Below are 15268 nucleotides of genomic sequence, written 5' to 3'. Positions count from 1 at the left end.
CCGGCTCCTTCGGGAGACGCTGCGCGCCGTACGAGAGCCGGCGTGGCGAGACGAGGAGCCGGAGGAAGCCGAGGCAGCAGGCGTGTTGGGAACCGCGACGACGGACCTGAGCCTGGGTGCAGGACGCGCGGGTCCCTGGGAGGAAAGGTGCTGGCTTTCTCTAAAGAGGTCGTCATCGGAAGCGACAATGTCGAGGTCCATGAGGACGAGATGATAGCAGGTAAGCAGCACGAAGCCGGGTCGGTGCGAAATTTCGTCACGAGTGGGAGGAGTGAAGGAGTGGTATTTATAGGAAGCTGAAACTGGGAAGGAGGAGTTTAGGCGTGGTCTTTCCTCAAACTTCAGTTATGCCATAACTCCATTAACTGTCTGCAAATCATCATTACAGTGAAGAGACTTGTGAGATGAGAACAAGAACAAGCTTGCTTGTTAAATAGAAACACCTGAACTCAATAATTAGGAGGGGTGTCAACATACTTTTGGCCATATAGTGTACTTTAATTCAGTTTGGCTCCTTTTCTCTGGCTGAAATGGTAAAAACTTGTATCTGGTGTCTATTTTGTGCTGAATAAAGATCTTCTTTATGATTATTTATGAGGTAAGAGTTACACTAAAGCTAATTTGGTTGTATTTGTTACCCTATCAGTGGCTAGGCTAGCAGTCAAGACTGAGAACCAAGGGGATTCTCAAAGGTTGCATGATGTATTTGCATAATGCATGCTGGGTATTGTAGTCAGAGAATATTATGAGAGAACTGACGAAAACATTAAAACGATATAAAATCATGACATTTTATCAAAATAAGAATAAGAATTATAACACTGCATTACTAAATAAATTAATAAATTGTTAAACTCCTTTTTGTCAGGAGTCCCTCTTTAAGCGCTGTTAAGTCCGTTTCCAACTCCTAGTGACCATGTGGATGGTGTTTCTCCAGAATATCTTCTGTTTGGGTCTTCAGGCTTCTTAACGGCTTGTACATTGGGTTAGCTGGGCTCAAGTGAGAGGCCAGGCTTATCTTCGTCAACAATCCATTTGTTTACTTTCTTTGCTGTCCGCAAGCTCCAACATTCAAAGGCATCATTTTCTTCCCGCTTTACTGTCATGCATCATACATTTTCAATTAAATTTCATGATCCTTGGCTATTTTATCACAACCTACCATATCGGTGCAATTTGTAGGCATGCAATTACTTATGTATTACTCACTTCTATTATGACTTATGATTGTCATGCAGACACCTTTATGAACTGTTGCCAAATATTTCTGTAAATACAACTTTTTTGATTTCATTTTTCTGCTTAAATGAATTCCTAGAAAAATAATGTCTCTTACTGAAAGCCTACAAAATTCACAACTAGGTTAGATGGAGAGTTCACGTAATAGGCTTATGAGACTTAGCAAATATAAAAAGATACAAATCACTGCTTATACTCCTTTCAAAGTTTATAATTATGATAGTTTTCTTTGATTAACACTTAAATTTAGTGTTTTTCTTTTTTCCTAAGTTATTACAAGGAGACTCAACAAAAGCGCTGATGATAATAGCATTATCATAAATCAGACAATCCTAGCATCACAGGGGAGAGGAACAATGGCTGTTTGTAGTTATAATGACTTGTCAATACAGAGCACTTCGCTTTGTAATGCTTTTGCTCATTCTACCTAATTTTTCTCTTCATTGCCAAACTACAATTTCAGGACAATGAGATGTTTTGATTCACTGCAGACAGAATACAGAAAAATGACAGAACAATCCTCAAAGACAGTTACTCATCACCGCCCTGCAATAAGATACAGACATCATACACTGCCCTGAATAATCTATTCAAGTGTCAGTGGGGGAATAACAGTGGAACATGTGTGCACTTCTGTCCAGCCCTCAGCTGGGGGGCAACGTAAAACATTCATACACATGCCATTGATGAGTGCCTTGGGCAAATGCATCTTTGAGCTTATTTCCCTTGTGTGTAAAGCAATAACTTAAGAGACTGCAAGGATATTGAGTCTTCTGAACCATCTGATGCTTGACTGACACTTTCATTAGTGTAGATTTAAACAGCTCCTTCAAAAACTTAGAGGTGGGTGATATGATATGGTATGTTATCATTATTGTGATAAATTATGTCACAATATATTTTCCTCAGTTCCTCATTTCTATCATTAGTATTTCTAAAACACTGGTCAACTGCATGCCTGCAATTTACCATTGAACAATTTGGAAAGAATATCTAATTGTAAAGAAAACCAGCATATCTACTTTTTCTGGCTTGAAGCTTGAACTTGGTGCCCCAGATTGCCAGTTAGTTACATACAGAGCACATGGGTGTTTGGCTGCTTCTGACTGGTCTAACTTATCCACAGGCATTTTACAAGCTCAGAGATTTTAGGTTAAATTTCCCCAATTAACTTGTTAGGACAACGAGGTTAACAACAGAGGCTATAATAAAAATATTTGCTTGTGATTTCAAAACTGCACTCTTTCAATTTGCGATTTTGGTATTAAAACAATCTTTCAGCCGTACTGCATTTGTAAACAGAGATTTAGGTCAATTGTCAAGAGCCTGTAAACCAGTAGTGTCACACTGTCAATTTAAAACTGTCTGATAACAAAGAGCTGACTGGACATTCGCCTATTACGCTGTTATCTTATTGTTTTTTTTAACCTATCCATACTCCGCCCACAAATTCAATCTGTCATAGCAACAGCGTGCTGTTGTAGGAATTTAAAAATATACTGTTAAAAAAAGACATAGTCCAGGTAAATGATTTTAGAGAATAATTTGTCATGTTTAATTAGATTTAGTGCAGTTCTAGGCCGTCACAATTATAACACAATTACCTAATCGCCATTATTTTAGACGATCGCAAATATTTAAGATGATTGCAATTATTTAGGACTACAATAACTTAATAACTTTCCACAGATCTCTGCAACAAGAAGAATGTGGACTAGGTGCGCTGAGTTGAGGCAAATAAAGGTAAATAAAAGAAAGCAGTAAGTGTATTCATTGAGGCACCATGAGACATGAAAACTATTAAGTTTTAACTTCTAACTTAGAAGTAGCTGTTCGGAAGGCAATGCTTAGTAATGTTGGTGCATTTTTAGTTTTGTAGCTAATTCTAACATTTTTAGCATGTATGCTAGCAGAATGAGCATTTTATTGCTTATATTTTGGGCAGCTTTGTTCGACTCACAAATCTGTAGACATTTGTATGAGTGTCTGGGAGTGTGTAAACAATGTAGTTTATCATTTAAACATTACAACAAGAGCTACTAATCAAACATAGCTAGGAATTCAAGCATGAGCATTCAATAACAAAGAAAAGACTAAATCTAATTTAATCTAAATCTAAAGACTATAAGACAGTTAATCATCAGTCAAAATTTCATTAGTTTTTCTGAGAAATAATAAAGTTACAACAGACAGATGTCACGTATCCTCTGAGTGCCTCGTTGATCATCACATTTCACTTCACTGAACTTCCACTCCACCAGCCAACAACGATATTCATCTGGACTCAATCTCCCAGAACCCTCCAGGAGGTCACTTGACTCCTCATATGACTGCGCACACCTATCAGCGCTCTCGTTCTCCCGGATACTAATATGTGTCACCTGTGTTGTGCATCATATGACAAACAGTTTAGTATATAAGCCCGGGCTTTAGATTAGAGAAGCTGCAAGGTATTGTATCCGATCTGTGATCTACTGAGCGTTTATTTCTGTGTATGTTTCTCGTGTTTGACCTTTGCTTTTGTTCTTTGACTTTGCCCTTTTTGCCCTGCTCTTCGGATTGATTGCCTGGTTGTTGATTTTTGGATTTTTGACCTTTTGCCTGTATTTTTGACTACGTTTTTGCCTTTCCCGTTTCGGACTGTTAGCCTGGCGTATGTTTGTGATTTTGTCTTTCTTCTGCTTTCTGGAACTGACCCACGCCTGTTTTGTGACGACGACCTTGGACTGCGATTCTATGAGTAAAGTCTCCTTTGTCTTTTACATCTGCAAGCGTCTGAATCTGTTTGGCACGTTACAACAGAAAACAACCAGTAGCGCCTCATTTGAAAAATAATATGTAAAAATACAGAATGTTTATTTTTTTTCAAATCCAATTAAAAAGGGCTAATTATGGCTTAATGCAGTTGGTCAGTACTGATGTTATGCTCAGCACATTTTATCATAATGCAGTGTGAAAATGTTACAGTACTTTCAATTATTGTCATATTGCCCACCCCTCTATACAAAATGCACATAAATTAAAATAAATAACTTTCTCTACATTTACATATTTTATATAGCCTGTAAAGCCAACACCTGCCACTAAAAATGCATTTGGTGGATTCTTACCTCTACAATAGGATAGTAGCAGTAGTTCCAGTACCAGAAGCTTTTGGAGAACTTGCCGACAAGATGGTGCTCAGGAATGAATGGGTGAAATGTTTCCCGGTGTAGCGTATCTCTAGAGTCTCCTGCCAGCACGCCCATCTTCTCCAAACACTGGCCCATGGCCAGGTCCTCCACCGAGGTAGTGTGAGTGCACACTTTGGTGCTAAACCCCTTCACAAACCTCCGCAGTGCTTCTTTACTGAGCACGTAACCTGCTCCTCCGCTCATGTAGCCTTGCTTGGCGTAGGGCTTGAAGCGCTTGCCAAAGTAGATCGGCTCTTCAGAGGAGTAATTGGACAGATCCAGCGCAGGTTGTCCACTACCACAAAGGTGTCATCATCAGCTTTCAGGAACCAGTCTGCGTCATCCCTGTGGTTCTTCAGAGCATAGTGGAAGGCACGGATGGTCTTCCAATAAAGCTGGTCGCGGCCTTCTCCCGTGTCGAGGCCAATGGCGGGGAAGCTGCGGTCTTCCACTGAGCTCATGAAGAGTACAGTGTTGCAATGTCGACTCCATGTTGCTTTCACGTGACGGGCCTTCGACTGTAGGTTGCTGGGCCCCGTCATAACCCAGCACAGGATACGCACCTTTTTATAGAGCTCATCTGCAAAACGACTGTCTTCCCCTTAAGAAAAGAACACTACTCTTAGCCGTGCAGTGCAGGGAACAACTTAGTCAAGACTGTATCTCACATACAAACAATTAAAATATCTAATCTATGTTTATAATCTCTAATACATAAAGGACGTCACTATTGACAATATTACAAACTACGATATGTGAAATGCTGATAAAAGCAGTAATTAATAAATTCTTAGACCTGTACTCAAATGAAAACACTACAAAAACTAATATACATACATTATATATATATATATATATATATATATATATATATATATATATATATATATATATATATATAAACACACAGATGTTGGCCTTTGAACTTTACACTGGTAACAATTTGGATCCTTTTCTTCGCTGGTCTGCAAAAAATTGCCTCCATTATTTCCATATACAATTGAAAAAGCTGACTCATTACACCACAACACACGTTTCTACTGTGCATCAGTCCTTTTGAGATGAGCCCAAAGAAGTCGGCCGCATTTCTGGATGTTGATATATGGTTCTGCTGTGCATAGCACAGTCTTGATTTGCATTTGTGGATGCAGCAACAAACAGTGTCCACTGACAACTGTCTGTCAAAGATTTCCTGAGGCCATGTGGGGACATCCATCACAGAAGCATGCAGGTTTTTACTGCAGTGCTGTCTGAGAGATTGAAGGTCACAGGCAGTTTGGAGACTCCTTTTATACACAAGCATCTGTTTAAGATGTTTTTTGAACATTTCACAATATTCCTAGTGTTACATCGCCCTGATCCCAACTTGTTTTGGAGGTGTTGTAGCCATCGACTTGTATATTTACAAAAAATTAAGTTGGTAAGTTGACAAAAAGCTAAATATCTTGTCTTCTCTTTAGATCTAGGTCAAAATAAATTTACAAATTACTGCTTTATGTTTTTTACATTTCATGTACTATCACAACTTTTTTGGGACCAAGGTTTTTTTAGCTTTTAAGTAATTCAAGAGAAATTTGTTTTAATTGTTTAATTTGTTTCATTTTCTTAAACAAAGACTAAATAATAAATATGTATTTGAATGAAGAATAAAAAAAATGCATAACCTATCAAATACTTTACAGAAATAATATAAACAAGGACACCCTTAAAAAGACTTCATCAAACAATATATAAACACACTATGTGACAGAAAAATCAGGCTATCAGGTTCAGTTTCTTACTATAAGAAAGACCAGTAGGAGAATTTAAAATATGCATTATCATAACGCAATCTGCCACTAATCCATAACTTTAGAGACACTAATCATTGCTAATTCACTGAGAAGGCAAATTTTAATTACTGATTTTTTATTGAGCAATAGTGACAGCACAAATCTGTTTAATGTTTAATATCTGTTTAAATTTTTCAGCATAATCCAAAATATTTGTCATTTGTATCCAAATTTACAAGACTGAAAATGTCAGGGTCACAACTGGTCCCAGAAACTATTTGTAGGCTATCAGGTTACTTTTCTTTCTGTTGATCATACGTCATGCTTCTGTTACTTATGTCCACTAGAGAGCAGCATTGACACACCTGTATGATGAGGGTGATTCAGGTTGATGAGAGCAGAACCCTCCACCTTCCAGTTGGGGTCGTCAGTCGTCAACACAGAGTCATCCCCCTGGCCACTGCGCCACAGGCCGAAGTTCTGCTCAAACCACACCTCTCTCAGAAAGAAGTACAGTGTGCAGGAACCTACTAGGAAGCCCAGGTAGAAGGCAGATCTGGAATTCAGCACCTTCATGGCACCTCTTCAGTCTTCCTGCCTGTCACAGTGAGGGGCTGTAAGCAGGAAATATATCTTAATGAGTGAATAACAGTTTGTTATACTTTGAATCCTCTATAACTAGAGACTTTAAAAAACAAGGGTGCCAAAAGGGTTTTTCTGAGAGATGCTACAGAACAGAGGTCCTTCAAATCCTGACCTTCAATCCCGTTGTGGTGCAGAAACTAGACTCAAAGCCTGCATTTGAAGACTTCTGCCACAGAAGATCCACTTTTGCTTCTAAACTACCTTTCAAAAGGGATGATCCTGTGAAAAAAACAATTAAAACCACTTAACTGAATGTGTAGGGAAGCAAAAGTGGAGCTGCTCCAAATAAAGTGTATTTGATGCTAATATCACAGAGCTGGAATATTAGCAACTGTTTTTAAGGCATAGGTGAAATAAATGTCATACATAATGTTTGTAAGTCAATGTGTATTTGGGAGGAATTATACAATCAGCAGTTTAAAGATGCTTTGGTTCAGCTAAATTTGGAAAAATCAACATGAAAATGTGGCATTAAGGACACAGTGGTCACACAATTTTAAAGAACATATACTGGGGCTTTATTAAGATCTTGTTCTTTGTTTATTAAACCCAAAGTAGACACTTCAAAATGGTTCACTCACTCAACATTATGCTTTATTCATTATGACCTGTATTAGTACATAACTGAAAGCCGGCTTTGTTAAAATCACTAATAATTGCAATATTAGTTAAAATACTGCACAATAAACACATTAAGACTTGGTTCTGCAAAATACCAAGTATGAATTAATCACCTAAATTCACCTCTTATTGATGTATGATAAGCAACACTTATTCTTATATGTTCTAGATAGTGTCAGATGACTTCTGGAGTTTACTGTGTTAAAACTAATAAGAGTTTAGTAAGTCGATGATACTTCAAGATGTGTTCCATGTTCTAGAGTTTTAGTCATTGCTAATTAGAGGCCAAACAAGTTTTAAATAAGTTTCAATAAGCGCCTTAATAAACTTTTATTAGCTTTAATGCAATAAACTCCAGAGGTCATTTGACCCCACATAGAACCTATAAGAACAAAATGTTCTAACAATGTGGCAAATTAAGTGATTCAATTATGTACAATAATTTGCATAACACAGTCGTAACAAAGGGTTTATTATGCATTATTAGCACTGATAATTCAATCAGTGATTTTCACATAACAGAGCCCCACTTAGAGGTGATAAGACAATATTTTATCTGTATCATGATAAATGTTTTTTACTGTGATACACAATCTCCTTTTGTAAGCATGTGGATATTATCAGACTTTAAGAACACTGACCAATTGAATGTTTCATTAGTAAGAGAATTTAATTAGGCCTGTTTAATGGACTTTACTGCAATAAAAAGTTTTTGATGGCTGTTTTTAAATGTGGCACTACCACATTGTACCCGTGTCAAAAGACTGTGATAAGAATTGTGTATTACAAAAATATCTTTAAGCATTGCGATCTGAAATTTTTGCCATATCATTCGCAACCTCTAATTATGTGCTAATACAGGTCATAATGAATAAAGTTTAATGCATAAACTGTGAATAAACTATTTAGAAGTGTCTAATTTGGGCTTTACTTAACAAAGAACAAAACCCTAACAAACCCGCAATGTGTGTTTCTTAAATTTAAACTAAAGGGTTATTGATATAGTTTATTATGTTGAAAAAAATAATACAAGAAGGTCATACTATACTTATACTAGATAAGCTATTCACTTTAAGCTTATTCTTATTTACCACAAAGATTACATATATTGTTATACCAACACTTTCTTTTCTTGACAAAAGAAGCCAATAAACAGTTTTAAATGTAACAGCACAAACAGAACAAGAACAATAGTGAAAACAGTTGATTTATACAGAACTAATTATCTGGAGTCATGGAAAGAATATAAGCAAGATTCAGACTGATACACTTTGTAGTCACAAATGCTTTGATAAGATAAGAGTGTTAATTATTCTTTATTAAAGACCTGCGGTGAGCTATGCACCTTTATGTCCATCAGGGTCCAGCCCTGCACCTGTAAGCTACTTCATCAGAGCTTTACTCCAATTCACATTGTCAGTTTTAATCCTTCAATCAACATTTTATAACATTTAAAATATTACAGTAAAAAGGTTTAAGACTTGACTCATGTAAAAAACAATTATGAACATTTTGGTACATAAAACCACATAAATATTATAAGTGGAACTGAAAGGAAAAAAAAATACTAGAAAAATGAAGGATATGGGCCCTTTAAGAACAGACAGTGCTAAAGTGCTAAGCTGAACTTAATATGTAATGTCATATTGTATGATTGGTCTGACAGAATTCACTGTTTTGTATCCTTTTTGTGCTCCATCAGTAGCCATGTTTACATGCAGCCTAATAATCCATTAATAATCCGACTAATAGTTCAATCGGAAGAGAACACATCCAACAGACCAGTCCAATTGAGGCCATTCGGACTACACTTTCTATCCAATCAAACAAGGTGGGTAATCCAGTACATAATCCGTTAAATAGAAGAATAATAACCATGTAAACGCCTGTATCTGATTACATTGCCAATCGGAAAGTTTAAGTACGTTCGCATCATAGCGAAAGTTTATAACGTTCAACATGGCGGGAGCAGAAACTGGTCTGCAAACGAGACGAAGTTTAGGGTTCGATCTTTAAAAGACGTCTTCCTCTCGCTCTTCTTTAATAAGCACATGTGAAGGACGTTTTCCTGAGTCTAAAGCAATTAAAACCACAAAAACTGCTTACTGCTCCTCGTCTGACTCTGAACTCACGTGATGCTCGTTGTCACGGCAATGTCTTCACTAAGTGGAACTCTACGCATGTGCATAATTCTGGATAAGATTACTTCTTCTGTGCATGTAAATGGAGATTTCCATCAGATTGTTCTATAATCGGAATGTATTCAATCGGATTGGCAAAAATCTTTGCATGTAGACATAGCCAGTGTTGTGTCACAACAGTAACCAGCGTCCTCTCTACACATAAGCAATATAACCACGGAGAACACCCAACAGTGAACAAGACAAAATTAAATATGTTATATTCAACTTCCTGATGGAAACATTCGCTAACTGGTTTCCTTTTGTTTTAGACAGTCAGTGGGAAAAAATAAACACTTCAAACAGCCCAACCTTAAAGGTTCCTCCTACCTTTATCATCTGAAAGGCCTTTTTCTTGTCTTTAAACTGGAAAATCTCGCTCTAGAGACTGCACCACTGCTGTAAGATGCAAGTTTGCATTTTAAGCAGTGTGTCTCTATCAATAGTACGTTGGAGTTCTCAAACAAAAGCAGCCTATAGCATGGAGCCAGATCAACACTGCCCTGAGTCCACACCCAAACACCCATGCTGACTGTGTGCCAATACTAAATTTACAGAAAGGTACACATGCACAAACAATGGGTGATACAAGGTCCAATGATGGTTGGTGCCATTTTTGAATTGGCCAATCATTTCATTTTCCTCTTTGTATGTGTGCTGGATTTGAAGCATTAATTGTGAACACACTAGAACTCACTTTTAACTCACAGACTTATTTCAATGTTTCTGGTTAAGTTTCCTCAGGATTAAATGAGTTCATAGAGATCACAAGTCATTCTCTAGGCAACCAGCTGCATGACCAGAACTGAGCCTCATACAGAACTGTGACTCATACAACTCATAGAAAAATGGCCCATATTACACACTTCAAATGCAAGCATGACTAACTTAACCAACAAAAACACTACAGCCGCTTAAGAAGACACACTCCAATTCCAGCTTGATACCAATGATGAGACTTATTCACACATTTGTCGGGACTCTAGGAAGTTCGACCGGAAAAACTGGGCTGAAAATAGTAAAAAATGTCTCTCTGTTTTTGCCTGAAAGAGAAATACAGCCAAAAAGTTTGACAAGAAACACAAAGATCAAAAGGTCTACGACAAACTGTCCAAATTATTTCATGTTTTAATGAGGGACATAAGACAAGTAATTTGTAATCACTGTTTATGTTGACTATCAAGAAAGGATACAACTCCCAAAACTTCTCCACTACAGGTTTAATACTGCATAAAAAGATGACATCCAGCTTGATAAGCAGAATACAGCAAAACAATAGCCAAAGTCTTTGAAATAAGGAGATGAAGAGGAAAAAAAACACAAATGACAGTAAAAAAAAGTGCAAAATATAACTAACAAATAGAGGAATTCTTTGCACTGAAAGGAGAACCATTCACTTTTGTCAATGATGGTTCATTTTTTGATTGTTATTATCAGCTTTTTTCAGTTTTTGGTTTCAGTTTTCAGCCAAATGTGTCCTGAATTTTTGATTTCAGCCAAGACTTCAGCTAAATCAATTCAGTTCAACTAAATACACAACATTTTAAAGCTTAGCTTTTTTTTTTAAGTAACATATGAGTATCGGCTGATACTCAAGGTTTCAATACCAGTATTGGTATCAAAAAAAGAAAAGCAGTATTGTGCTATATACTAAATAAGCTCCTGATTTCCTCCTTCTTAAGGAGGCTCCGTAAGGCAGTGTAATCAGGGAATATAACAAGAGGGTATCTCTGGTAACGTTCAACAATAAGGCTGGCCCGGTACCCGAGGCCAGTATGGGACAGATTGAGGCCAGTTCCCTGACATGTCATTTGCCCTATCGGGCCAGTACTGCCTGGTCACTGAGGCACTGTCACTGGTTGCACATAGGGCTGGGAGATAAAACGATAACGATAATTATCACAATATAACTTTTCCTCGATAGAACGATACGACATGTTCGATAAATGTTCGATATAATACACCATTCTCACACTTCCACGTTCTAGCGAAAGCCTTGGTGGCGTTTTCTACTGCAAGAAAAGTGACACTACTCTGCTGTCACCAGGAGAGGGCGCATTTCTGAGTTTTTTAACATGATTTAGAGAGGGAAGGGGGCCACGAGTAAGATGAGTCTTTAGCAATGGCTGAAACACCAAGTTATACATTCCCTGTTTGAGTGGAGCGACCGGCGATCTGCTCTCCTGTGACCGAGTGTGAGTGACGAGATCAGTGGTGTAACTGTACTGTCCTAAAGTGAACTCACCTCTTTCCTTACATCCTAACAAGCTTTAGCAGCGTTAAATCACAATCACAGTCCTCACAACTACAGCGCTGTTACAGCACTCGGACAGTCATATTTTAGTATTAGTGCATTCACAAGCAACAAAAGTAAAAGAAAGAAGTGAGTTCGTGTCAGTTACAGCCCTGATTTAAACGAAGGTAAACTGGGGATGCTGTATGTGTGGCATTGGAGAGCAAAAGAACATTAGCTTTCCAGGCTAGCTGTTTTTAGCAGCTGGCTAACTTGAAGTAGCGCTCTGTCACTCGCACAACATGGAGAACACCTAATAGGAGGACTCCATTTGTCTGGTCTTGATATTTTGCGGTTCACCACTTAAACTACTACGATAGTATAGAGAAATCCAGTCGTCGCTAGCTCGTGTCTGAATACTGTGATGTCATTTGTAACGGGGTAGCCGAGCGCTCGTCACCAGCTGAAAATAATCTGTTTTCTTTCTTAAATTATGACTATTACAAAAATAGCCATGCTGTTCCAGCTGGTAAAAACAGCTCACCAGACACTCTCTCTAACTCTCCCATGACAGATTTGTGAAATGTTCCACTGTTTGAGTGTTTGTCATGTTCTGACCATAAAGGATAGTTTAAAATAGCAATTAACCCCCCAGGAGCAAAAATCAGCCTTCAAACTTGAAAGAAATAATGATTTGACATTTATCACGATATGTATAGATATCGAACGATATGAATTTCATTTATCGTGATAATATATTTGGCCATATCGCCCAGCTCTGGTTGCACACTGAAATGTCTTGAAACTTTTCAGTGCAGCTTAGTAATTTTACTGAATACTAATGTTGGTAATACAGCAATACAGTAAAAAGTTTTTAAAGACAGCTACTTCAAACTACAAAGCTGAAAAGACAACCTTTCCCAGTGTTTTTCAAGTTTTTTTAGGGGCTCTGACATGGACTTCCAACACCAGATAGTGGTAAAAAGGTCACCCAAAATTCTGGGATACAACAAATAAGTAATCAAATATTGGTTTGAAATATCATCCAAATCAAAACATCTGTCAGATGATGTTTTTTTTGGCAATTACCTGCCAAAACCAACAAGACTCTCACATCACTGCATATCTATACCTGTTAGAGATGCTGTTAGTTACCTGATCTGAGCCACTGGCCCAGTTAGGGCATTTAAAAAAGCTCTTATTGTTGAAAAGTGCTTGGTTACTGAAGTGACACCCAGTTTTGACCATACATAAAGGTGAAAGCACAGCAGTGACAGAAGAAATGGAGCATCTAAGATAGCATTAGTGCATCTGCATTTACTAATATCTCTCTGATTTACCAAAGCAAAGGGCCTCATTCACCAACCGTTCTTAAGAAGAAGTTTCTTCTCAAAACTCAGTTACGCAGTTTTCACGAAGATTCTGACATTCACCAAAGGTTTCTTACTTGGAATTTGTTCTTAGGTAAGAACAGAATTTACACACTCAAGAGCACAAATGTGTGACCAATTCTGTGGTTTATATATACGTCATGAATCTGATGTAGACCTTTTGTTAGGTCTTTTCTAAAGAACACATAAAAAAAATATAAGAAGACATTGGTGAATGAAGCCCGATGATCCGAGTGTCAACATGACAGATAAACAGCCGAATCTTTTTTTTCTCTCAGTCAGGATAAGTGGGTGAACTGGGTCAAAGGACAGTCATATATCTGTTCAAAAAAAACAAAAACACATTGGTTTTGCAGCAATTTTTGTGCCTTTATGTCCACCTGTAGCCTGATCTTCACCAACTGTATTAAAGTCTGTCTATAATACAGCCATGACACCTTACTGCAGTCAGAGTTTAGCTACCAGGGAGCTAATGTGAGCTTAGGTTAATGATGAAGGGTGCTTTGAGCTGGTTACCTTGGGTGACAGACAAATCTTGGTATTTGCCTTAGCTCCCAGACACCTGCTGCTTCTTGGCTTCAGGTCACATTGTTAAACCGTTCTTAGTGAGCTGAGCAAAAAGCAAAGGCACAGACAACGTAAATGCGGTGCAGCTGTGAAATGTGAGGTGTGATTCAACTTCTAACAACTGTTTACTGATTCAGTGCTTATTCTTGATCAGTTCGAGCGCTCTGATACGGTCATTTCACTCAATGCAGAGCGACAGTGAGAAGCAGGTGGCTAACTGCACGCGCCAAAGTTAGTGAGGACTGTTAACGTCACTGAATTACACCTAATTAAGGACTATTAGATACCTTAACATGTCATAAGGTTTTATTAACTATTCAAAATGCTACCGAATTTGATTTATTGTCTTCACAAAACTAGGCTCTTTTTGCCAGCAGCTTAGAGCAGTTCTCTCCTCAATGTGAGGCATGTTATCCACAGACCTTCTGAAGTCTCCCGTCTCCAGTGAGCAGCCGTTTTGTAAGCCATGATTTCAGGTTTCAGTGTGTACATCTCGCCGTCGTCCTCTCGCTTAGCTACCTGAAAGACTGAACATGTCTCCATGTCGAAAGCGTAATATGACGCCCGCTAACCAGCAAACATACAGGTAGTCGAAAAACAACGACGGAATCCTAGCAAAGATATTTAATATCGCTCAGGAAAGCCGTATTGTTCTGTATCATTTTCAGTACGAGTGGCCGTTTTTAGCTTTCCGCCTGTTTTGCTCTGTCGAGGCCTCCTTTGTGTTTCTGCATTCAGACCTGCAGCTCCACTGAGCATCACGGAGTGCTGCCCTCTGATTGGAAGAGAGTCACCGAAGCCCCGCCCACTGAAGGATGCGCCGATCCTTGAGATGTGAAAGAACCCAGAAACAGCAGAAGTTACATATTTGAATAAAATGTATGTTATAAACGTTTAATTTGTACATTTATGACCGCTACAGAAGTAATTCCAGCAATTTTTGGATGTTTTTTTTCTTTCTTAACTTTCAGGAAGCCTGGCACCAGGTTCAGGGGAACACTTTAGGAAATTCCTGTTCATTCAAATTTTGTCTACTATATTATTCATAATTTTTTTATCAACAAATATGCCAAGTGAATGACTTTTAGAAAAATGACACTGTTATTTGTCCCATTATACCTAAACCCATATAGCCAGAGTTGGGGAGATTTCTGTAGAAATGTGCAAATTGCATGATTAAAAATGTTATCAGTAAAAATCTTTTAGATCACTTAAATTGAGTAATTTACTCGAATCTAATTGGTTACTTCTGTATTACTTTATAATATTTCTGATAAAGTTGTAGCTGATTTACCAAAAAATTCTAATCCATAAAAAAGTATCTGTAACTTGAATGTGGCTATTTTCAAAGGTATCATACTCTAATAATAAGTGCCTCACTTTTGTAATCAGATTACATCATCTGAGTCAGTGATCACCAACTATCCTCCTGGGAATCATGTTCATG

General features: G+C 37.8%; 1 protein-coding gene across 1 annotated transcript in view; it reads right to left on the bottom strand.

The window, feature by feature from the left end:
- Positions 1–14579, bottom strand: part of c1galt1a (core 1 synthase, glycoprotein-N-acetylgalactosamine 3-beta-galactosyltransferase, 1a) — a 20834-nt gene extending 6255 nt beyond the window's left edge. Inside the window, 6 exon segments of the mRNA XM_036592069.1 lie at positions 4350–4693; positions 4696–5013; positions 6550–6798; positions 6942–7048; positions 13771–13864; positions 14244–14579. Of these exon segments, the coding sequence (XP_036447962.1) occupies positions 4350–4693; positions 4696–5013; positions 6550–6760 (873 nt within the window). The 5' untranslated portion in view covers positions 6761–6798; positions 6942–7048; positions 13771–13864; positions 14244–14579.
- Between the last annotated feature and the right edge of the window lie 689 nt (positions 14580–15268).

The sequence above is a fragment of the Colossoma macropomum genome, unplaced genomic scaffold (genome assembly GCF_904425465.1).
Source record: "Colossoma macropomum unplaced genomic scaffold, Colossoma_macropomum, whole genome shotgun sequence".
In the NCBI taxonomy this organism is placed as follows: Eukaryota; Metazoa; Chordata; class Actinopteri; order Characiformes; family Serrasalmidae; genus Colossoma; species Colossoma macropomum.
The sequence above is the reverse complement of the archived record's forward strand: the minus strand, read 5'-3'. Positions and strand labels throughout refer to the sequence as shown.